This window comes from Rhinolophus sinicus, linkage group LG06 (assembly GCF_036562045.2).
Source record: "Rhinolophus sinicus isolate RSC01 linkage group LG06, ASM3656204v1, whole genome shotgun sequence".
NCBI lineage: Eukaryota > Metazoa > Chordata > Mammalia > Chiroptera > Rhinolophidae > Rhinolophus > Rhinolophus sinicus.
In genome coordinates, this window is record NC_133756.1 from 21,350,521 (window position 1) to 21,376,989 (window position 26,469).

Genomic DNA, 26,469 nt, shown 5'->3' on the forward strand with positions numbered 1-26,469 from the left:
ATGAGATTCAACTCCTCAATTAGGTCCATTCCCACAGTATACATGGGCTCTGAAGTGAAACAGTCCTTCAATAAATTCTAGTTCTACTACTTAAAAGTTATGAGGCCATGGGCAAGTTAAATAAAACTCTTTCATAAAGGAGGGGCTAATACCTACCTTGCAATGTATTATGAGGAACAAAATAAAAACCATACAATAGGAGGCAAGTACCTACTGTATGTTTGGTACATAGAGTACCAATAAGTATTGGTTTCTTTTTTCTTTCTTTCATATGTTAATTAAAAAATCTATTTCTCCAATGCAAACATCAAAGTTTAACTACAGACGCATAAATCCAGCTACCTACATGTAACAAAGACAACTTGAACTCAAGATTCAAAGTCCAGGAATATCAGGGAAGAAGTGATTAAATGGTAAACTCATGATGATAGGAACCACATCTGTCATGTTCACCTGTGTACTTCCAGAGCCTAGCTCAAAACAGGTATTCAACAAATATTTGCTGACTGAGTGCAGAGCATCCTAGGTGCCCAAAGGAATTTAGCACTCCTATGTCTCCACTGTACCAAAATGGCCCTTCTGCCCAGACACTCCAATGGGGACTACAATCTAGCCCGGAATCTTAATTAAGAGACTGGGTGTTCTGAATCTCTTACCAATCTTTTTCCCATCCCTTTTCTGAGTTTGATCCTGCTTCAGCTATCCCCAAAGGGTGGGAATTAGCTTTGAGTAGCCGTGCTCAACCGATGTATCAGCATGTAGCAAGCTCTGAACTCAATCGTATAGAATTCGGAAACCCATCCCCAACAAGCAGAACTTCAATGTACACTAATGGTGTCCAACACACGCAACCATTTTCACATATGTCTGGATCTAGCCTGTAAACCATTTTTAGTGTATATGTCATTGGTAAGACCTAGAGCAGAATACTCAGGTTTGATTAGCCAAGAATTTCCTTTCAAATGTACACGGCAACACCATCTAACACTTAACTAATAAAATCCACATTTATTTATAAACTCTGTACATGTAAGAAATTTAATTGATAAGATACAAAGAGCAAAATCTCTCTGAAAGACTGAAAAAAAAAAATTCCATGCTATTGCATGATGTCCCCCAAAATTCTTATGTAGAAATCCTAACCCCCAAAGATGATGATATTAGGAGGTAGAGCCTTTGGGAGACACTTAAGCCAGGGTGGAGTCCTCATGAATGGGATGCGTGCCTTATAAAAGAAGCTCCAGAGAGCTCCATATCACCTTCTACTATGTGCAGATACAAGAAGTCTGCAATTACCTGACCATGCTGGCACCCTCATCTCAGACTTCCAGCCTCTAGAACTACGAGCAATACATTTCTGTTTAGAAGCCACCCAGTCTAATAACGGTATTTTGTTATAGCAGCCTGAACAGACTAAGATACTCCAGGAGAACAATGTCACCAAATTAATACTATCCTTTGAGAATGAGTAACTTTAGTGTCTACTGATTAGAAATATTTTCATTGTTATGACACTTGCCCTTGCAAAACTTTAATGTTGGTAAAAAAAGCAATTCTTAGTTTAAAAATACAAAAAACTGCTGGCTATTTTTTATTCTGAATCACTCAAAAAATTTTTCATATGAATCTCTGAATCTTACTTGTTTGTTCAGGATACCTTTGCCATCTGTGTCAGCTAAATCCCAAATCTGAAATTTAGGGGGAAAAAAAAAGTATCAATTTGTATTTTAAACAAAAATAATCTTAAAGATAAATTAAATCCTTGCCATTTATAACCTCATGCTCTTTGGTAATCAGATTTGAGATTCATAGAATTAAGTAGACAGAAACCTTAAAGATCATTTAGTGCAACCCTAAACATAGATATGAAGGCCCAGTGAAGTTAAGTGACTTACTCAAGAGCATTTAAGGCATCAGAGAAAGAACTGAAACCAGGTTCTAACTTCCAGTCCAACGCCTTTTACATTAACCCAGGTTCAAACTCCAAGTCTAATACTCTTTTTACTAAAACATACTACCTTGATTTTAGATCTTTCGTAAAATGATATTCTTTCTTATGGGCAAGTTGAAATAGTTCATGTTTATTTTTTAATAATTAAGTTATTAATGACAGTATTTAAGGGTTTTGAATACACATCAATATCACGTATAAGGCTTCACCAAGAGAGCAACAGGAGAGGGACTTTCCACCTCTTTGTGCTCTTTCCTAAGCCTCTCATCCCCCACTCTATTCACCACATATCAAACACACTTAGAGACAGTTATAATAGAGGAAGTAGGGATACAGCCAACTCTCTGAGTGGGTGGCAAGGTTCTCAGTTTGTACTGCTTCTCCCCACAATACCCAAATGTACTATTACTTCCTCAATTCATCCTACTAAAATATAATGTTTTCTAAAAATGTGAAAAAGCACCTTATTTTTCAAAAGGGTAAATCACTATACCACAAATTCCCTCCATCTCATTACTGTAACTGCTTCTATGACTCAGTTCTAACTTCTAAGCTTCTTGATAGTATCTTTCTGAATTTGCATACAATTTATCTACACTACTGAATATTCATTATAATCTAGTTATAATGAACAAATACTACCTTCCCAAGTATCAGGTCTGGAAGCCCTGATTTTTTCAGGAAAGCAGCAGCATCAGAAGCCAATACTCTTCCAGTATTGCCCGTATCAACCTGAAAAGATACAAACTGTAAGCTGACAACAAACACAAAGACAAAATTACCATCATTTACCCGCCTTTCTTATTGTGTTTTGGGAACTGGCTTTTTCAAAAGAGAATGGGAATCTTCTGACTCAACTAAGGCCATGGAATATATGGAGAGCCATGTGAGTAGAGAGTACCATCTAAACAGCACTGGCCATTTACAAAGTGTTTTTCATGACACCCATTATACAAATGAGAGAAGCTCAGAGGAAGTACAGCAAATTAGTGGAGTCATAACATTAACACATATCTCAGACTCCAACTTTTCTATAGCTTCCATTTAAATTCCAATAGGAAGAAAAGGGGCAGCACTTCCTGGAGAAATCTTTTGACAAATGAAAATAGCTGCATATGTTATATGTTTTTTCAAACATCTTTAATCATTAACTTCTGCTTTTATACTTACTCTTAGAAACTGCAACTCTTTATTAAAAAACCAAAGCAGCTCTAAAACCAGCAGTGATTCCACAATAAACTTCAACTTTTTAAAAACTTAAGCTTCTAAAGCACATTAAGGGAAACATCATTTTAACTGAAGGGGACTTTCCTTTAAGACAGAATGAGGTCACCAAGAACAGAAAAACAGTTCAAAAAAATAATGACTCTGACTTTTGTAAAGATTTCCTAAAGTTCTATTTGTAAAAATGAAAAGTAAATTTTAAAAAGTTATGGGAAAGATAACATGATATTAGGATATGGTGAGCTAGCTGTTTTTCCAATTTAGTTAAAAAATTATGCTTGATGTAAACATATACAGAGCATTCCAGACAGGCCAATCCTGGCAAAGAAGCAAAAGAGAAACCCTTTCTTTCAAGTGCTAGAACACAGGATAAATCAGGCACTCAGCAAAAAAGAAAGAATTGCCTAATCCAAATTTGGAGCAATAAGGAAGTACAAAGGGGTTGGGAAATCTGCCTCTGGAATTCTCCAGACTCCTTTTCTTTCCTTCCTCCCTGAGCACGGTGGGGGGGAAAAGGAACAGCTACCTCCAACATAGTCTAAGTATAGAGGCACTTGGGAAACACTAATCAAACTCTTATGAAATATTTATGCACTGTATTCTAATAAAGAATTTTATTATTTTCCATTCTTTTGGTTACTATAATAAATTAAACACAGTCATTTAGTCAATGTTATCTATAGGCAGCTTCTGTCTACTCTGATGTTTGCCTAAAGGCTCTGCCATAAGCTACCAGCTAGAACTGTCATCTACGAAGAGTCTCAGAGCCTCATGTAAAGGACTATACCCCCTACTCTGAATTTTTAACACTTCATAATACAGACTTTTGGGTAAAGACTTCTCAACTGACATCATTCAGACAACTTTCAGACTGCTTGGTGGACTAAGTCAGAATTTCCGTAACTCTTTGCAGTCCGGAAGTAGATATATTTCATGAAAGCAGACTTCTGATCCAAGATGCAGAAGAATAAGAATTAATTACACAAGACTGAATGAACTGTTGAGGAAAATTTAATTATGGTTATTTACTTGGAATATTGTTGATATTATTTCTAGTATTCTTTTTTGTAATGGGTATGTGGGAAAGCCCTTTTTCTTCTTACATCATCTCTAACCCTCACTTTAGTAGGCTCTGTGTTTGTAAAGTGAATGAAATAACTTCCAATGGTATCTGATTCTCAATGACTCTTCAGAATTAAAAAACAAATCCTTAAACTGAATGACCTTACTTTTTGAGGTAATACAATTATTATTACATAGGTTAAATAACAATTTGATCTCCTTTTTGTCAGGATGTCATTGAGTAAATTGATTGTACAAAACAATGTCATGTTTGAGAATGACTGTTTTATTCAGACAGAACAAGCCACTATTAAGGAACAAGGATTGACTTTATGTATAGCCAATGTCTACAAAGCCCTCCCCAAAAAAACTTGCAAATCAGTCTCTCAGATAGTAAAGCAAGGTCACCTAGCAGGCTAGGAAACTTAGCAGATATGGGAAACCTCAAGATAAGATAAAATCACTCAAATTTATATTTACTGCATCGGGGAGGGGGGGCAGGGAATTCTAAGGTTTGGATCCTAGCCTCAAGATAGAGGAAAAGAGGCTTTAAAAAGCACAATCTGAAATTCTTCAGAAATTTCTGGCAGAAATTAATTCTCTGGACTTAGAAGTTGTTAAGTAGTGAGCATATGGTTGTAGATTTGCAAGTCACACCCAAGAAGAACTATAATGGTTCATTAATACTTGCTGCAACTATGTAGATAGCCAGCTCAAATATAATGAGACCAGCCTTTTCTGTGATGATCACAGGTGAGAAGATTATTAGGACAAATTATCCAGTATTAGTAAATGGGCAAATGAGAATGTTTACACACACAGGAGATTGTCTGATCTATGGTATGCACCCTTGATTGACTTTCTATCAACTGGGCTACTTTACACTCTGTAGGAGTACAGGCTATAGAAAGCTAACAGCAATGCAAATGATTCCTGTCCATACCAATGAAATGAATTTTGTCTCTATATAAATGTAACTCATAGTCTCATTTTTACATTTTACTGGTTCTCCTCGTAATTAATGAGTTGAATAAAATCCTTGACACATGCTCATTTTACATTTGTATTAGAGTCATGGTTTTAACTCTGTAAATATTAAACTTGAATAAGTCTTAAAAACAACATAAAAGTCATTTCCATTTGGCTTATAAATTAATTTGGATATTTATATCTGGATGACTATATCTAATGTTATATGGATTTTTTTAACATAGATATTTGAGACAATTAAGTTTTTGGGCTTACTTATCTTTCCTTCATTTTTCTGAGAGCTTGTCAAAAGCATTAAGTACTAAAAGCAGAAGGCTAAAGCACAAGAAACTGAAAACAAGACATGTCAAATTTATCCAGTTGGCTAGTAATCTGCATGTATACGGTCAAGGTTTGCAAGTATATTTTATGTTCAATCCAGGAAGACAAATAAATATCTTACCTGTCTATAGTATTTTTCATATACAGGATTCCCACTTGATAACTAAAATAAATAAATAATTGGAAATTAAATGCTATTCAATAACTTCTATTAATATATTTACATTCATTCAATAGATAATTGAAAAATAAAGGTGAATAGGATTAAAATATCCTTGACTTCAAAAAGTTTCGTTTTGTTTCTTTTGAGGGGAGTAGGTGGGAGTGAATAAAAGCAGCACCATACATTACTAAGAATTAAGTACAAGAAATAAAACTAGAATTAAAAAATTGCTTTTGACATCAGAACTCTTTTCCTCATGCAAAATTTTACCCAGAAATCCAACATATAACAAATTAGGGGTGAAATGCTTTGGTTAAAGACAGTTTAAAGTCCCAAAAAGCCTTAAGCATTCATCCTCTACCCAAGTGCCCAAAGTAGCTATGAATACAATTCAAAAACCACTTCAATAAAATAAAATGAATACATAAACTCATGTACAAAAAGATGACACTGATATCACCCGATCTGAAATGCTTGTAGGCAGGGAGTGCTATTCAATTCATACCCCAGTTCAAAGCATTCCTTGGTCAGTTGATGAACAGATGTACTATCTCATCATAAAAACAGTTTACAAGTAGCAGTGTTTGAAGGCTCAGGTTCACCTATACAGTAATATGTAAGAGTGTTCTGGAACAAGGAAGGGAGTCCACGAAGGCTTCATGGGGGGATATCAGTGCAGGAGTTTGAAGTATGAGTTGAGGGAGAGGGTGATTCTATACAGAGGTAACAGCATGCACAAAGGCATGCATGCAACAGAAAGCTGTGTTATGTTGAAAAGTCGTAAGGAATTCTAAATGGTGATAGGGCGTGGAGATAAGACTGTGAAGTTCTGTGGAAGACATCTTAGGAAAGGCTTCATCTGCCATGGTAAAAGTAAAGAAAATGAGGATGGAAAAGGGGACAAGTTCAAGAGTTACTAATTTAGTTCTAGGAGATTATTTATGTGACGAGGAAAAGTAGAATGGAATGTAGAGGGCTACTTAGGAAATAATTTTAATGGCCCAGTAAAGAAGCTGAACACTGGAAATAGCAGAAAAGAAGGATATCTTTGAAGAAAAGTTTATAAGGTAGACTGGAAAGGGCTTATTAAGTAGATAAGGGGGCAGGGGAGGCTTAGAAAATACAAAGATAAACAGGGAAAAAAATCTTCCAAGCATCAAGGTTGGGCCTATAGCCTTAATGGGTACAAACTGGATTAAAAAACCAACATTCACTGAGTGCCTACTTTGAGAACACATTATGCTAAGTGCTTTATAAACACTTAATACTTGTGAGCCACATATTATCATCTTAGTTTGCAAATGAAACCTAGTGTGAAGGTTAATTTCATGTGTCAATTTGGCTAGGCTATAGTACCCAGTTGTTTGGTCAAACACCAGTCTAAAGGTTACTGTAAGGTATTTTTCTAGATGTGATTAATATTTCAATCGGTTGACTTTGAGAAAAGCAAATTACCCTCCATAATGTGGTGGGCATAATCCAATCAGTTGAAAGCCTCAAGAGAAAAGAATGAGGTCCCCTAAGGAAGAAGGAATTCTGCCCTCAGACTCGGCGGCAGCATCAACTCTTCCCTGGGTCCCCAGCCTGCTGGCCTGCCCTGCAGATTTAGGACTTACCAGCCTCCACAAATGCATGAGCCAATTCCTTAAAATCAATATGAGAGAGAGAGAGAGAGAGAGAGAGAGAGAGAGAGAGAGAGAGAGCTGTTGGTTCTGTTTCTCTGGAGAACCCTAATACACCTAGTCTCAGAGAAGTTACTTGTCCATATTTTTCAATGGCAGAGACTGGAGTTAAATGCAGGTCTGTCTCACTCCAGCTCCATGCTCTTTCATAAGACTATACTGCTTCCCATATGCCCTGGATTGCTCAGGACAGTGTTGATTTACAACCTGTTGCCCCAGCATCCCAGCCAGTTTACCATTTGCCTCAGATTTCTCATTTTCTTAAAGGAACTATTATTATTAATCACTACATTAAAATAAACCAAGATGGACTCAGTACACCTCTACTGTATACAACTAACTCCTGGCCAAGGTATCAGCTAGCACTGTGTAAATGGTTTGACCACTTGAACAAGTGAAGAAATCTGAAACAGAACTAGTGATAACTCCATCTTTCTTTTCCTCATTCTTTACAGATATAACATAACTAACACCTTCTTTTCAAGGACAGCATGCAGAAGACTCACTGAAAAGTATCCTCAGATGCAAGCAACCATGGACACCTAACTCCTTACGGCCTGCCTTTCGAGACAGGGGAGGAAGTATTTGACACGGGTGCTCCTGCTGGCTATTTGGTGTGCCAGTCAGTACAGTGACATGTGCAAATAACTTGCAAGATGCACCAGGCCATCAGCCGGTTTGAGTCATTAGTGGGAAATTCCAGGTTAGGTACAAATGAAGTACGCGTACGTGTGAGGAGTAAAGTCTGGTAACTCTTGAGGTGGTTTTGTCGTTTCGTCATTTATTGTACGCTATAAATCTATAAGTGGTTATTTTGTTGTTTGGCAATCATTTTTTATTGTCCAATGACCCCTTTCAGGAACAATGAGCTAAAAAGAAGAAATTGTATGTTTAACACAAAATTAAGTACTAAATTTCCATTTCTCTAGAAAATGGATAGCCTGACAATTTGCATAAAATCTTTGAGGCTATTTCTATTTAAAATAGAGGTCTACTTACATCAATGTTAATGAGTTGGCTGCAACTGTCAAAATTTACAAATGTTTTTCATATATCCACAGTTAAATTTTTAAGCGTAAAAATGCCACTGAATACAAAAAGCGAAACAAAACCCAACAAAAGAAACTTCAACACAGCAATGTGTGTGTGTACTCTACTTGCAACCTGTCATCAGATTTTAAAGGCTAGAATCTTTGAAAATCTGATTTTATGAATCCAACCTGAGTGTCTCAGTATTGAATCTTTTTTACAACAAGTCCTCTAAAAATTCGTTGCATTTTGTTCAAAATCAGTTGGAAATCTTTAATCAAAGATTAAAGTTCAAATAAAGCTCCAAAAAAAAACCCCTTAGCTTTGAAGCTTTTAGCAAATACCAGTTACTAAAAACAACATTTACCAAGACATTGGAATTATGTCCCTCAAAAGCAAGGGAAGAACTGAACAAATTAAATGATGAGAGCTCAAACTGTACACAAGACGTAATTTTGAAATTCTATAATGTACTTTTGCAATGAATCGTCAGAGTTCCACCAAAAGAGTATTCTTATTTTTAACGCGAAAAATGTATGCTCTGTACTGGAATGAAATGACAGAAAGCCAACAATTTTGCAGTGCCTAAATTTAATGAAACATGTAAAATAATCATAAATAGGGACAACTTATATGACAAGATTTGTCTTATAGAAGTATTTGTCAAAGAGTACCTTTAATAGATGCAAAAAGATAGTTCCTGTGAAAATGTTAAGGCTGATAAATTTATAGTTTTCAATTTAAAGAATCAGAATGAAGAATATTCTTCATTTAGCAAAATTTTTCCTGAGCTAACCAGGTACATCACAACACATATAAGTATATTAACAATTAAAAACATTAATGGTTACCGAGAAGAGTCAACTGTAAGTGTTAACAACCACAAACCATAAAATGTAACTCTGAAAAATATGCAATTTTATGAAACAATTAAAACTAGTTAAACTACACTGGAAAATAATTACACTGTTCAAAAGAGTATTAGTGACACAATAATAGAAACAGATATGGCTAGGAAACTGATAAAAATATGATTATTACCAAGAATAATTATTCTGCTTGTTTTTTAATATCTTAATAATCAATGTGCAGACTTTATTATGTTGCAATATAGAACAAATGTTTTAGAAAATTTTATTTTTGAAAACAGACTGAATAGAACTGTTTCACTACTCTATCAATGTAATAAAACCATTTTGATGGCTACAAAAATTTATTTTTAACTTACAGAATTTAAAAATATTCGCAGTGTCCTTTTCATTCTCAAAAATGTCCCAATTTGAATGAAAAATTATACATTCACCCTACTTATAGGCAAGGGTGTAAATACTTTGCTAGAGAAAGTAAATGAAATGTGTTCCCTCAATAAGGAACAGTTAACTTTTAAAGACAATTCAGTTGAATTTTTAGTGCCCAGAAAAAACAACAACTCATATAGTAAGAAATCCTGAGCTACAAACTGTATCTTATTAATCACCACATTACAAACTCATTGGGTTACTACATAACACATTTGAGAAGGCACGAGCTCACTAGCATGCTCTAAAGTACATCTTGTGCTGATTACTATACTAATACGATACAGCTAAGTGAGAATGGAAAAAACCATCCAAATTGCCAATTCACTAGTCAAGCAAGATGACCAAAGAGTGTTTTGGGTGTATCTCAGTAAAACTGACTTTTTTAACTGAAATAGAATCATTTTAGATTAAAAAAAAAATCACACATACACAACATACATAATGAATACACAGAGGGAAAAAATTTGAAAGGTATAGCTAAAATGGTAACAGTGATTATCTCTGGCTAATGGAATAATAATAATTTTTACATTCTTTATGCTACTCTGTATTCTCTGAAAATGTTTTTATAATAAGCATGCCCTACTTTTATAAATAAAATAAAATAAAGCTATTTTCAATTTGTGGGAAAATATAAAAATTCAAAAATTTGATATCAGTATGCAAAATTGCATGTTAATTTTTAGCAACTAAACAAATTTCTAAAGGAAAACTTTTACACTAAAGTTGTAAAATCTGACCTTTTAAAATTCTAATGTTAACAGAAATTTAAAAGTAATTAGTTATTCATTCAGTTATAAACTCTAATAATTAAATTATAATAATTCAGTTGCCACAAAGTAAAAAGGAGGAGGCTATGTTTATTAATAAAAAAATCACGTAAAGTATAATGAACTTTACTAAGAGAAAAGTTATTACAAAAGTATAGCATAGTTTACGATCCTACAGTCTGGTAAATTGTATTATAATCCTCAGTCATTTCTTCTCCTCTTATAAGAGTATTAACATCCCTGCCTGTTGCCTTGTGACTTGTAGTGCCTCCTCTCTGTGGGTACCCTTTTGTTGGCTTGGCCATGTGACTTACTTTGGCCAATGAAATATGAGAAAGTTCCAGTTCCAAGTAGAAGCTTTAAGAGCTACTGTGTTTCCACCAGCTCTTGCTCTTTTCTTTCTGCCAAGAGAACAGTATGTCATAAATAGGGGGTGCTCCTTCATCCTGGATCCTGAAATGAAAAAGAATTGCGGAGTAGAACCATAATAGATTACTAGGGAACCTATAATGTGAGCTGTAAATAAACCTTTGTTATTGTAAACTACTGATATTGTGGGTTGTTTCTTAGGTGCAGCATAATCTAGCAAAAGTTAACACATAGGTAATCTAACACCAAAGTATACCAGGTAGCAAAAACAAGAGGTCCTTGTTATTAGGAAAATTTATAGGTTAACAAATAAATGTTGCATTGCTTCATATGAAATTTTTGGTTTCATTTTGGGGGGGGTTGTGTGTGGGTGGGAGATGCTGCGTTATGTGACTTCAAGAGTCTATGATTCTATAGTGTACAAATGAACTGAAACTAAATAGTACTACGCTTATTATAAATTAGGATTATTGTTCTACAACATGAAAAACGGTAAAAATAGAGAGACATCCTCTAAAACATAATGCTTTTTTCAGTTAATCACAAGGTCATATAATACAAAGAATAACCAATAAATAAATCAATAAAATGGAGAGGGGAGTGGGTATGACTATAAAGGAGTAGCATGAAGGATCTTTGTGATGAAACAGTTCTTTATGCTAATTTTGGTTATAATGACACATGAATCCACACATGATAAAATTACATTATATAACATAATATAATAAATATAATACCAGGTCTTACATTAATTTTTGCTCCAAAAGACACATTAGAGCCGATTCCGATTATCTGGCTAGGTCTTATTTTCAGGGAAACACGGTACATACAAAAACACAATAATTTGAATAAGGTCTGTGAATTGTGTCAATGTAAATTTCTTGGTTTTGCTATTATACTACAGTTACAGCAGGTGTTACAATTAGGGACACCTGGGTAAAGGGTACATGGGACCTCTTTGTACTACTCTTTGCTACTTCCCATAAAGGCTGAAGACCACTGTGAAGTACAGAGAAGGCAGCAGGCAACCCAGACAGAAAGAACACTGTGTATAAAGGCAAACAGATACAGAATTCTAGGTAGTGAAAAGACGACAACAAAATAGATTTCACTCTTTCAAATAAACTACACAAAATCTTTTTACTTTTACTCTCTCTAAACATTTTTTAAAATGAGTAACAATGCAGTACTAGTGAACTTAAAAAAATAAGTGTTATAATGCATATAATTTTCTGGGTAATTTGCCATACAAGTATTTTTCACATTTAACACACAAAATTTCAGCTATTTAGAATTCAGCCTTCTAATACCCCATTTTCAAGAGAGCTTAGGAACCAGAAGGGGACTAACCCCTACATCCTTTCAATTCCTCCACCACAACCATCATCACTAACCCTTTGGTAGTAGAACAGCAATTCCTAAGGTCAAAGTACCAAATGAAAACAACCAAAGAGCCTATGCATTTATACACACATTTACACAATGTGAATGGCTTGCAGGGTAGGAGACTAAAACCTTCTGATAGGCTTGTGATGTCTGAAAAAGGCTTGAGTATTTCACAATAAAAGGGAAAACAGGGTGAAAACTAATAGTAAACAGAAGATGAGAAGGAAAAAAAGGAGTAAAATAGTGGGCAATCCAAAGTGACAAAAGAGCTATCAGAAGCTGTCTGAAGAGTCAAGAGAAAGTCAGTAATAAAGAAACTTTAGAAAGGAAAACAACCCTGAAGCTGGGTAGAGAGGGTGGAGAAAAGCAAGTCACCTGAGCAGTCCTCACCTTCAGAGCCGGTGAGGAGGAGTTCAAGGAAACACAAACAGCCATCTGAGCAGTTCCCTTAGAGAATGCACAATATTAACCCTCAGCTCTGTTATTCACAACTCGTTTAATAATGTAATAAATATGTACTGAATGCCTTCTAGAGACAGAACAGCAGGTTTAGGTGGCTAGGGTTACAAAAATCACATAAGGCTTCTGCCCTTAAAACAGATTCCATTCTAATAAATGTTGCAATGCTCCCTTCTCTAAATATGCTAATATTTCATGCTTGTTCTAAAACAAATCATTATAAATTAATAACACAGTTAGCAGGCAAAGACCTAGGAATACTCTAAGCATAGTGTTCTAAAAAAAGCTTTCAAAATCTGGATCTAAGAACACATTTGCTTTGGAGATTATCAGAAATAAAAGACGAAAGGGACTTTTAAGTGGACAAAAGGATTTCAACATAGTCATGGGGAATATAGTTAATAATACTGTAACAACTGTGGTGCCAGGTAGATACTAGACTTATCAGGGAGATCATTTTGTAAATTATATAAATGTCTAACCACTATTCTTTATACCTGAAACTAGTATAAAACAGTGAACGTCAACTGAAATTGAAAAATAAAATTTAAAAAAGACGGTACAGCTGTATACTACTGAAAAACTATAGGTGTAAACAACCATACCGCAACTCAAACCAATAACGGACTAGCTTTTGTGAAATCCAATTCAAACCGATCAAACATCTAGCTGGCAGAGTGACAAAGAATGAATACAAAGAGTAGCTACGGTCTCTCCTCAGAAAACAGTGAGTCCTACATATGCCATTCTAGCCAGCCCAAAATAAATGGAAATCGCTGAGAAGCATTATCTTTAAGCATGAATAACCAATTTATGGATTTATAAAAATTCACATAAGGAACAAATGAAACAAAATAACGATCTCTTGCATTTGTATAGCACTTTACCTATTACAAAGGACATTCACAACTTCATCTCGCATGTCCTTTTTCTACACTAACCCAAATGATCACATCAATTCCCATGGTTCAAGTACCAAACTTACGCTGATGAATAACAGATTGATATCTGTAGTTCAGACTTCTTCTCTGAACTCCAAACTTAAATATTAACCATCTACTCTACATCTCCACTTAGATGTTTCCCAGGTATCTAGAAGAACTTGTGACTTTTTTGTCTCTCCAAAAATCTATTTCTCTCCCACCACCAACAACCTAAGTGCACAAGCCAAATACCTAAGAGTCAGCCTGTCCCTCACATTCAACTTTCAATCCATCAGCAAGTCCTTTCAACTAATTCTAAAACATGTTGAACTCATCCACCAATTTCCATTTCTTAGTCCGTTTCTTGTCTTGACTTTAACCACCACTTATCCATCCTCTCTGCTTTTATTCTTGCCTCTCTTATTTTTCTCTCCACACAGACTGCGGAGTAGTCACTTAAACATATAAATGAGGACATATAACATTCCCCTATTTAATGTGACAAAAAATAAAATCCAAACTCCTTGCCATGGCTCTGAGTCCTGCATGATCCAGCTTCTGCTTGCCTTTCCAGCCTCACCTAGGGCAACTAATCTCACTCTGGTATCTCAATTCTTCTAAAAGAGCAAACTCTGTCTCAACTCAGCCTTTGCACGTGTCACTTTCTCTTCCTAAAAAAAAAGCACAGTTGGTGTCTTCATTTTCTTTAGGACTCAACTTAAATGTTACCCAGAAACTTTTTTGGATCATAAAGTAGGTGCTCTTCGCTCTCATTTTCTACCGCAGCCTTGCTTGTTTCCTTCAGGGACCTTATTACAACTTGTTTTGTCTGTGTGCTTTTTTTTTTGGTCGCCCTCACCAAGACATGAGCTGCATGAAAGCAGAAACCCACCTCTGTCTTGTTCACCATCATATATCCTCAATACCCAGCACGGAACCTATACATGGAAGCCCTCAAGGAATAGTGGAATGAGTGTTAGTGAAATTCCTTCTTGCACTAAATTCTCAAAAATTGCTGAGTATAAATTTATTTATTTAACATTTACTGACAATCTATTACTTGCCAAAGATTGAGCTAGGCACCGTAATGAATTATAAATGTTCCCTACTCTCAAGGAGTTTACTGGTTTAACAGAGAGAAATAAAACAGTGGGCAAGTCCTTTTTTTCTCAACCTCTTCTGAGAATGTTCCTTCCATCTCCCTATATGAAATAACACCTGGTCCTCTGCTGAAGTGAAAGCCTGACACAGTCTTTTCTCAGAAGGTTACATTCAACTCCCTGCTTAAATGAAACGTAATCTTTTACCTCCCTTGTAGCCCTCTCAAATGATAGCTGGCCAGTTTTAACAATCTTTCTATCTCAGGTTCTAGAAATGGGATTACAATCCCCTTTGCTCACCTCTGAAGCTTGTCCACATTACACTACTCAACTTCTTGTTTTAAAAAACAAAACACAAAATAAAGCTCTACTCTTTTGAAGCTCTTACCTTTCAACAAAATGACTCTCTCCTCTTTCTTGTCACTGTTCTCTTTTAACCTCCTGGTTGCTCTACCTCATTCATTTAAGGCTTTGGCATCTGGCTGATTGTCTTTCTCTCCAACCTACACCTCCAACTGGATGACTTCACCATAGACTTGGACAACCCATCCAACAACTGGATTCTCACTTCCTTGACCTCCTTTCCTCCAATGGGCTCTCCAAAACAGAGTTACACAAGGCACCACCAGTGTGAACATACTTTACGGCCCAGCCACCCTCTTATTCCCATGGTAACGTCCTTACTGGCCCTTCTACCTTTACACAAAACTGTTCCACCTCCTAAATCACAATTTCAAACATCTTGTTCTCCAATCATAACCTCTTCTTTCAAGTTATCATTCTTTGACCTCTATAAGACTCCTTATCCGGGGATCCTTTCATTCTGACTCTGATCCATCAGTCTCTTTGCTTTACTTTCCTCCTCATTCAGTTTAGATTCTATGATGCATCACTTCAATAATCTCTGGCCCGTAACCTAAATTCCCTTGCTCCTCTTGTCTTCTAGTCACACCAGAATAGCAAATTCCCAAATCTGGATGAACCCAACGATCTTCTGCCTTTTTTTTTTTTTTTAATTTATTGGGGTGACAATTGTTAGTAAAATTACATAGATTTCAGGTGTACAATTCTGTATTACATCATCTATAAATCCCATTGTGTGTTCACCACCCAGAGTCAGTTCTCCTTCCATCACCATATATTTGATCCCCCTTACCCTCATCTCCCACCCCCCACCCCCCTTACCCTCTGGTGACCACTAAACTATTGTCTGTCCCAATGATCTTCTTTTCTTTGAGACTACAGCTGACAAAGTCACTCAATAGGACAGACTGGCATTACTCTAAGTTCATGATCACTGTATCAGTTTCCTAGGTGTGCCATTAAAAAGTACCACAAACTGGGTGGCTTAGAAAAATAGAAATTTATTGTTTCAGTCTGGAGGCCAAAAGGCCAAAATCAAAGTGTTGGCAGGGCCATGCTCCCTCTAAAGACTCTAGGGAAAGATCTGTTCCAGGCCTCTCTCCTTCTTCTAGTAGTTCATGTAAGTCCCATCTTCACATGGCATTCTGTGTGTTTGTCACACATGCGCACACGCACGCCCAAATTTCTCCTTTGATAAGGACACCAGTCATCTTGGATCAGCAGCTAGTTTATTGAGTATTTTTATCATAAAAGGGTGTTGAATTGTCAAATGCCTTTTCTACATCAACAGAGACGATCATGTGTTTTTCCTTCATCCTATTAATGTGGTATATTACGTTGACTTATTTTCATTCTTGCAAGTGTTTCATTGTCTTTTCCTGGAAATAATCCAAAAGCTAAAAAATAAAAAGCATCCTTTTTCAGCCAAATGACAGAATCTTTGGTAAAAAAAACTGTCAGCTTGCTTATACTATCATGTGAAAAGATCTGTTGCTTTTTAATCCCCATTGTAGCAAAATACTAGCAGTGCGATACTTTCAGCCATACACACTCCACCAAGCCATGCAGTACAATGCCTGCCAGGACTCACTCTTTTAACCACTACCCAAAAGCATAGAAAACTGACAACTCTAGGTTGTTCCCACATATGTTAAAAAAAAATAATGAAAAAATGAATGAAGGAAGGAAGGGAGAAAGCAAGGGAGGAAGGAAAGAAGGAAGAAAATACCCACTATAGGCAGACTTTGTGATTATTACGTGCTTCATTTACTTAAAACCCTATATGTTCCTCATTAGTGGCATTATTAGTTTTTTAAAAAATATTAACTACACTTACCAAGCAAAAGGCTAAGTAAATCCCCCACCCGAGTTTCCACTTCTGATTCAGAATAGGACTGGAGTGAGGTCTAAGAATTTGCATTTCTAAGAAGTTCTCAGGTGATGCTATAGTATAGGACCACTCTCAAGAACCCCTGATGTACATACCAAAATGAGAATTAAACGTCCTTCAAATAATAAACACTAGATTTCCTGAACAGTCAATGTCTGAAAAAAGGCATCTTCAAGACACTGAAAATATACGAGTAGATGCATGCTTTCCCCCGAAGATCAGGAACAAGAGTCCTGGATACTTCTATTCAACATTGTACTGGAGGTTCTAGCCAGGGAAATTAGACAAGAACAAAAAACAAACAACATCCAGATTGGAAAGGAGGCAAAACTATCTCTATTCACAGATGACATGATCTTATATGTAGAAAATCCTAAGAAATTCACTAAAAAACTATTAGAACTAATAAATGAGTTCAGCAGAGTAGCAAGATACAAAGTCAATATACAAAAATTAATTGTATTGTTGTACAATGGCAATGAACGATATGAAATGAAATCAATTCCATTTGAATAACTTAAGAATAAATTTTAAAAAAAAACTTCAATAAATTTAACAAGAACAAAGAAAACAATATATTTAACAAAAGAAGTATAAAAGGTACAAGATATTGTTAAACAAAATTAAAGATACATAAATGGGAAAAGGGTTTCTTTTTAAGGTGATAAAAATGCTCTAAACTTGACCGTGGTGATGGTTGTACACATCCATGAATAGACTAAAAACCACTGGATTGTACATTTTAAATGGGTAAATTGCATGAATATGGATATGTCAGTAAAGTTGTCTAAAAAATTAAATTTTTTAAGAAACTTTTTAAAGGAACAATAAGGCAGGAAGCTCAAAGAAAGTCTGTTAACATCTAAACAATTTTTATTAAACATTTTCTAAACTCAGTACACCTCTAGTACTTCTTAAAATTACTTGATGGCTCATATTTCTAAATGGAGATATAGTCCAAAAAATTATCATTAATTTTGACACATGGAGTATTTTTAAACTAGTACCAGAAATTAACTCAGTAAATTTACAATTTGTAGAATATGCTTTTCCCTCCACCTAGTCTCATGATGAAAACTATAATTAGTACCTAAAAAATATTCAATTTTTAAATATTTGAAGTAAATTATACACTTCTTTTTAAAAATAGAATATTTTGTGAAGTTTTTTTTGGTGATATTATAAGAAAATAAGTCTTGTCCACCTTAATCTATGAACACTGGTACTGGTAAAATTCCTGTACTAAAATAAGGAAGAAATTATCCATAAAAAGCTGTGAGGGTATAAAAGAAAAAACTCTGTCAAGCACAGAGACAAACCAGGACATTTCAAGCAAGACTGGCTTCAAGTACAGTTAATAGGGTTAAGTTTTCCAACCATTCTAAAATGCCAGATGGTCAAGAATCCACCCCCCAAATCTTACAAGGCCCTGCATGAAAGTGTGCCAGAAAACAAACAAACAAAGACACAGAACAGAATGTAAGAACAGACTAAGAATGAAAGCATCCCAGCCAGCAAAAGATGAAAACTGTAAGCAAACTGAAATCATCCAATCTTCTTCAAGCTCACAACTTTTAACGCCAATTTCCTATGCTAAGTGAACTTTACAAACTATAAATGGCCTTTGCACCCAAATTAAATGTACTAAACTTAATTCCTTCACAACACTATTTTAGACATTATTGCTCCTATCTAAGTAATTTACTGCTGTCTGCTTTGTCACTCAAGATCTTATAAATATAAACTAAACAAAAATCACTCAAATTTAATTTCAAAACTCAAAGATATTATAGAACAATAACTGAATTATGTAGTAAATACAATCTGTAACTCTACAAAAAAGGATTCAGTGAATGGTACATCAAAGGTTATTTGCAACAGCATTAATTATAATTGATATACAAATGATCTGTATACATAAGGGCTTCAATGAATATATTCTAAAGACATGTAAAAAACACTATGAAGCACACATGGGAAAACACCTATATCATTAAACAAAACAGAATACAAAATTATACGTGTGTGAAAGAGAGAGTTGTTATAAACGCATTTTTTAAAATGTAAAGAAAAAAGCAACCAAGAAGTAAACAAACTAAAATTTAAAGAATGGGGTGGATGGTGATCCATGCTTTTTCTTGCATTTTTCTGCATGTTCAAGTTTTCTGTAATGAGTGAAGAATTTTGAAAATAAAAAAAAGAAATTTAAATAATACTTATATTTAAATATAAGTATCAATACCCATAACAGCACTTCCATTTACTGAATGTCTCCTATATTCCAACAATGTATAAACATCATACATAAGGAAAAGGAAGTTCAGAGAGTTTAAGTAACTTGCCGTGGTCACCCAGAGAGAGTATAAGTGGCCAAGGGAGAATTCAAATCCAAATTTGTCTTGTACTAAAGCTAGTGTTCTTCCCACTGTATAAAACTTCTTTCAGTATCCCAGGGATAGAAATCTTGATACTATAAATATTTTATATACTATTTTACAGTAGATCACAGATCCTTTAAAGCCCATCCTCTGAAACCCCTTTCTAATGTCTTATGCTCTAGGCTAAAAAGTCTTGCTTTATTACAAAGAAAAAGCAGAGAATAAATCATAAGAAAATGGATATTACATTCTCCAATGTACCAAAGTACTATTTGACTTGAATCAAATGTTCCTATAGTTTTATGTTGTCCTTTCAAGTACAATTTAAAATATCATCTGCAGTATCAATATTTGATACTACAAAATGATGAAAAAATTAAAAACTAAATTACCATCATAATCACAGCAGTCCAGTGCCTTACTTCTATCATCCATTATCACAGTCCGTGTGAAGCTCCCTAAAAGACTAAAAGTTACTTCAGTGCATGAGTCTGGGTCTTATTCTCTCTATATATCCAAGGCCTGACACAGTGGTAGCACACAGGAGGCATTCAGTAAAAGTTTTCTGAAATAAAAAAAGGATCAACCAGCAATAATGAAAGCACCTTTAATGCATATGTTTCATATTTTTAAGTATATGTATAAGTATACATGTGTTGTACCTATAAAATAAAAGATGGAATGAAGTTACCAATGATGCTTGGTATCAGTGATCTATGAAAATTCTAAGTGCAACATTTCATAGAAATTAACAGCCCTGTAAGTAACTAAAGTCCACCAATTATAAGTATTTGGCTAGTGGTTGTATTTACTATCAATAGCTGCGACCATTTAAACTGATTTCAAACTTTTATACCCATTATTTTACATAATCTTCACAACAAATCCTACAGATTTATTCCCCTTTTTATAGGTTAGAAAACCAAACGAACAAAAAAAAAAAATAGAGGTAAAAAAACAAATGAACAAAAAAAGAAAAAAATATTTTGGGGCCGGCCCAGTGGCTCAAGAGGTTGGAGCGCTCCTAATGCCTAAGGCTGCCGGTTCAATTCTCAGATGGCCAGTGGGCTCTCAACCACAAGGTTGCCGGTTCGACTCCCTCAAGGAATGGTGGGCTGTGCCCCCTGCAATTAACAACAGTAACTGGATCTGGAGTTGAGCTGCACCCTCCACAAATAAGACTGAGAAGGACAACAACTGGACTTGGAAAAAATCCTGGAAGTACACATTGTTCCCCAATAAAGTCCTGTTCCCCTTCCCCAATAAAAAAATCTTTAAAAAAAAAGAAAAGAAAAAATATTTTGTACAAAAGTAAGGTAGAAGTGAGGTATAAGAAACTTATCTTTGTGATTTAAATAATGCTTTCATGAATTGGAGGTGTAATTAAAAAATAAAGGTTGGAGCTCTTTTAAAATAAGGGAATTAATCCTAAGTGATTCTGACTGCAAAGCCCAAGATTTCCCATTATCTCACCACCCTCTCAACAGTGTTCATATCTGGAACATCAGCAATCCTTAGACCTAGTGGTTCTAGATTTTATTTAATAAAATAGCTTGTTTCTTAGGGGATTTTTCTCTGATACATGGTATCATATGAATAATTTATTACTTTTGCATAACAACAGAGGAATGTAGTATCATGTGAATGTTCATTTTCATCCCTAAATTTATCTGAAATAAATGACTGTTTACAGGAAGCCCCATAGCAAATGTGCTTGAGAGCAGATGTGCCAGGGTTCAAATCTCAAATCTACCACTTAGAACACAACCCTGAGTAAGTAATACAGAAGATTAACTCCTTCTTGTAGAAAGGCTGTGAAGATTAAGTGAAATACTATATGTAAATCACCTAAAAGGACCTACTGCTTATCAGGAGCTTAAAAAACATCAGTCCTCTTCCTTGTCAACAGTAGCATTAGAATGTTTCCCTTCCAGGATTTCTGCATTAATATTTAGCCCACTAGACAAAATTATTCCACAACCAAAGTAAAACCACACTGAGAAAGGCAGAAAAATCACACGTAAAATAAAGTTCACAATTTCCAGTTGTCTCACCAATTAAGTTTTCTAAGCTCAATATCTATGCATAATTAGCCATTCATGGCTCATGGTAGGTGTGGGAATAAAAGATGTGAAGATAAACTATTCCCCTGTCCCTATCCCAAGAAAGCACATACCTCTCTGCATCTCCTGTATGCCTTAGTAGATCACTAAGTTTAAAAAGTATGTATTTAAACCAGTGATTCTCAACTAGGCAATTTTGTACCTCAGGAAACATTTGCCAATTTCTGGAGATAATTTTTGATTGTCTTAACAGGGGAGAGTGCTACTAGGATCTTGTGGACAAGGATGCTGCAAAACATCCCACAATGCACAGGACAGGACCCCACACCAAGGAATTATCTGGCCCAAAACGTCAATGGTGCCAAGGTTGAGAAACCATGATCTAAAAGTATATATATGTATATATTGCAATACAAAAGTTTTCCCCCCAAAAAAGCATGTTCTTGGCCAAATTTTTATTTTTATTGAAAATATAACAGGAAATAAGCAGCTTGATTATTTGAGATGGGAAACTCTTGGTACTGTTAAATTCCCATCACAAAATCCCCAATCTAAAGGAGGAGGAAGTGAGGCTTACTTTTGTCTGTATATCTGAACCACATAAAAACAAGTTTTTAAAAGAGCTCCAACCTTTATTTTTTAATTACACCTCCAATTCATGAAATCATTATTTAAATCACAAAGATAAGTTTCTTATACCTCACTTCTATCTTACTTTTGTACAAAATATTTTTTAAAAGTTCACATTTATGTGCTAGGAAAGCACAGTACAACTTTTAACAAATATAATTGTTATACATCAGGTTGACAATGATCAAAAGTTTGATAAGACACTATGTTGATGAAGCTGTGGGAAAAAAGGCACACTCAAACACTATTGCTGGTACAACCTTTCTGAACGCAAATTAGCAATATCTATCCAAGTTAAAAATATCCTTTGGCCCAAAAGTTGTACCCACAAAAAACTAATGCACATCCACACGTGCACAAAGAAGTTAAAAAGAATATTCATTGTAGCAATGTTGGTAATTACAGAAGATTGGAAACAACATAAATGTCCATCGTTAGATGGCTAGTTAAATAAATTATAGCATATTCATATAAGGGAAATCTTTAAGTTTTGAAAATAATGAGGGAGATCTAAATGTGCTGGTAGAGAACAATCTAGATCAATCAAAAAGAGTAAGTAGGAATAATGAGCCACGAAACAATATGCAGCTTACTCAAAAGATTTTTAAAAAATATATACAGTATATATATGTGTGTGTACATATAAATATATATACATATAGGACATATATACTATACACACACATCACAGACTATTCATTGCTGGAAACACATACAAGAAACCGGCAAGAATTGACTGCCTCTAGGAAGGAGATTGAGGACCCAGAGCAAAAAAGAGACTTTCACTGGTATTGTTTTATTTACTGACTGAAAATTTAAACAAGTCGCAAATTCTAAGCTTCAGTATTCTCCAATTTGAAATGATAACAGCCTAGTCCATTTATTGAGATCAAATGAAAAAGCATAAAATGCTTTGTAAGTTATAAAGCAGCATACAAAATTATAAATTAGTCCTCTGAATGAATTCTCCAAACCAATTATTATATAATTATTATTATTATCATTCCTCTGACCAATTTCCATAATCCCAAAGATGGGAATGTTTAAGATGAAATGTGGGTGTAGATGCAATCTTAGAACGCAGATTTTTACCTATAGTTATTGAGTTCAATTTAAAAGAGAAAATACTTTAATAACACTATTAAAAAATCTTGGGGTGTTTTTTTTTTCTTTCAGTCTTTTTTCTATGCATGGTTAACTGCATTAGATCGTTTGTCTATATAAAATGTGTCCACTTTACTGTAATACAGCATTCAAATTACAACATTTCTCAGATTATTACAAACTTCTAATAAACATAATTTTTAATGAAGGCACAATATTTTATCTTCTTGATGAGAGTTCAACAACTTTAAAATGAAATTCCAGTGCATAGGTTTGCCTAATGAAGGCTGCCTGAATTAATTAAATTTTTCATTTATTTCTACTAATTTTCCAAGTAACCAGATTCATTCATATTTTCTTTCTCTCTCTCTCTCTCTCTCTCTCTTCTTCCCTCCTTCCCTTGCTCCCTCCCTCCCTCCCTCTCTCATTCTGCCCCCAGCTCCACCCCCCACCACCCCGCCTTGCCCTCTCTTAAGCCATTTTCCTGCTTTTGGTTTCCAGGGTTCCAATTCTACTAAGTCCAAAACTCACAAAACAAAGAAGTACACAAAGTGTGTTTATAATTCCTTAAAGAGCAAGTAAAAGACCTTGGATTGAGCCTCATATCGGACTATTAGTGAGAGAGATTAGAACTATGATTTGTTGCTAAATAAAGATGCTTGGTCTTTTTCTACTACATGTTAGTCTGTTATCATCATTCTGTATGTAAACAGAGTAAAAACAAAGGAATACAGTCCTAGGTTATTCTTGGGAGACTCACTATTGGACAAACCCAACTGTTCCTAATTAATTTTAACTATGACATCTCCTCCCAAATGCTGAACATTCCAAGCCATTTTTGAGAACGCTTAGATATCACTCAAGAAAGCATGGATTTCCTGAGTATACTGGACTGTAATTGCAGGCAAAAAAGAAAAATATCATTTTTGTGCCTTTCCCATAGTAGGAACTCAATATGGTACCATGCTGAATAAAGATTCCTTTTCCGCTTCTGCGAACATGTTGTAATTTGCATACTATGCCCTGTATATACTGTCATAATTGTTAAACCAGACCACAACGATGATAAATTTATTAACAAACACTATATAGTTTTTTAAAAATAAAATTGAAAATAAATGGGAAACTGAAATTATGGGAGATTTTTTCCCTCCAATTTCCAAATTTTTCTATAATGCAGTTATATCACTCTTGCAATTAAAAAAAAAAAGCATTAAAAAAAAAAAGCACTAAGAGGAATAATATTCTTATAGCATTTATTGTTTTCGACCATATATAGTACTAAGATTATTTTAACCCAGTCCCATTCTAAGAACTTTCTATTATTAAAAAAAATAATAATCCTTTATCAATTAAAACAAGAAAACTTCACCATAAAACTGAACTGCTGGAAGATTATTTAAAATACTCATATCATGCCACATTTCAATAAAATAATACTTTTATCATCATGAAGAGCACTACTTATGCACCCATAATTCTATTGTCAAGATACCATGAAAGACACTGGAGATTCAGAGGCAAAAGACATGGCTTCCATCCTCAAGAAGTTTACCACCTAATTAGGACAACAGGGCATATACTGAAAAAGAAAATAAAAATGCAAGGGAGCATTGGATATGCCAAGCATCTAGTTCACAGAGCAGTACAGTGAAATAGACAGCTTTTGAAGTCCTACAGACCTTGGTTAAATAGATCTACCACTTACTAGCTTATGTAAATTACTTCCCTGATTTGTAAAACAGAGTGTTAGATTAAGTGAAGTAAAATTCCTGGCATACAGCAACACCCAAAGGGAAGTTAATGGTATTTTTGTTATTATTAGGGACACAGACATGAGGAACAAATGGGCAATTGGAAAAATTTTATGGGAATTATTAATATGCTTTTGTAATCTATCACCATAAACATAAATCACAAGATCCTTCTCAAATTTTACTTCTGTTGACAAGAAAAAAATAGAACATCTCATGAAAACAACTGAAATTAGAAAATACTAAGGCTACACAGAACTAAAGTACCCTGGAAAAATCACCACATCACTACAAATCGGAGAATATGATCTATAAAAAAGAATGTTAGTTTGAAAGGTCCTTAGATTAACTAACTCAAACTCCCCTACTAGAATGTAAGCTCCATGTTTTGTTATCTCCAAGCTCCAAGAATTGTTATCTATTTTGTTCATTAGTATACCCTCAGTACCTAGAATAATTCCTAGCACATAGTGAATGCTCAACAAACACTTGTTGAATAAATAGTAAAGTTAAGAAAACTGAGGCCTAGAGACTTAACTAAATGCCATACAGGTAGCTCTTGGCAGCGCTAGGACTGGAACTAACATTTCATTACTCTAGTATTCTTTCTCCTCTATAAGCTAGAATATGATAATTTAGATAATTTATTTTGGTGGTTGAGAAGTTGGAGGGTTGGTTGACAGGAAGGGGAAGAGGGAGAAAGGAGTACATTAAAACATTTTTCACATTTTCCATCCAACTTTCGGTTTTGCTTAACTGATAAAGGCAAAAAAAATTATAAACTAGACAATCCCAGATGAGTGCCTAGAACACAATAGGTACTTAACAAATATTTGTTGAATAAATGAACCTATTCCAAAGCCATTATTATCTCATGACCAGAGGAAGAAAATAACTTCAGCATGTTTAATCTTTGTAACTGTTATAGAGCCCTTTAGAATTTCCCGTCATTCATAAAGCAGTTATTAATCACTTTCTTCCAGACGGGCACTGAGAGAGGACAGATGAATTAAAAGATATCCCTGCCCTGGAGGATTTCTCTCACTTGAGTATGCCTATATCAGCGAGAGAGAGACAGAGAGAGAGAGAGAGAGAGAGAGAGAGAGAGAGAGAGAGAGAGTCTTGGGGGGAGGGGTTGACATAAACATATCTATACTGAATGTGAAACTAGGTTGCATTGTTATCCCAGTTTAGTACCTCCAGCACTTAAAAATTAAATTAAAAAAACACAAATCAGCAGTTTTAAAATAACAAGGAGGCACATTAGGGTATATTAACACTTGGGAAAGTTCTTTTTCCCGTGCCTTTACAATATATCTTACTTCCTTTTAATGTCTTAAAATCAAAATATTCTAAATTGACTTATTTGAATTGTCAATATAAATGAACCACCAATGTATGTCCTAGCATTTGAGACAATGAAGTATAATACTCCTGATTCAGTATGTACTCTGTGTACATGCTAATATTTAAATATGTATCCATAAGGACATATTTCAATTATTTAACTGTCTATATGTCTATAAAACTGACCGAGCCTGAAGAAAACCTTCAGA

The 26,469-nt window shown here is 34.7% G+C and overlaps 1 protein-coding gene across 4 annotated transcripts in view; it reads right to left on the minus strand.

Moving 5' to 3' along the window:
- Positions 1 to 26,469, minus strand: part of EPS15 (epidermal growth factor receptor pathway substrate 15) — a 102,015-nt gene that overhangs the window by 73,592 nt on the left and 1,954 nt on the right. For all 4 annotated transcript variants that reach the window (XM_074334711.1, XM_019742857.2, XM_019742856.2 and 1 more), the window contains exons 2-4: positions 5,670 to 5,711; positions 2,594 to 2,683; positions 1,641 to 1,688 (exon numbers count right to left, since the gene is read on the minus strand). In XM_074334711.1, the coding sequence (XP_074190812.1) occupies positions 1,641 to 1,688; positions 2,594 to 2,683; positions 5,670 to 5,711 (180 nt within the window). The remainder of the gene's footprint in view (positions 1 to 1,640; positions 1,689 to 2,593; positions 2,684 to 5,669; positions 5,712 to 26,469) is intronic.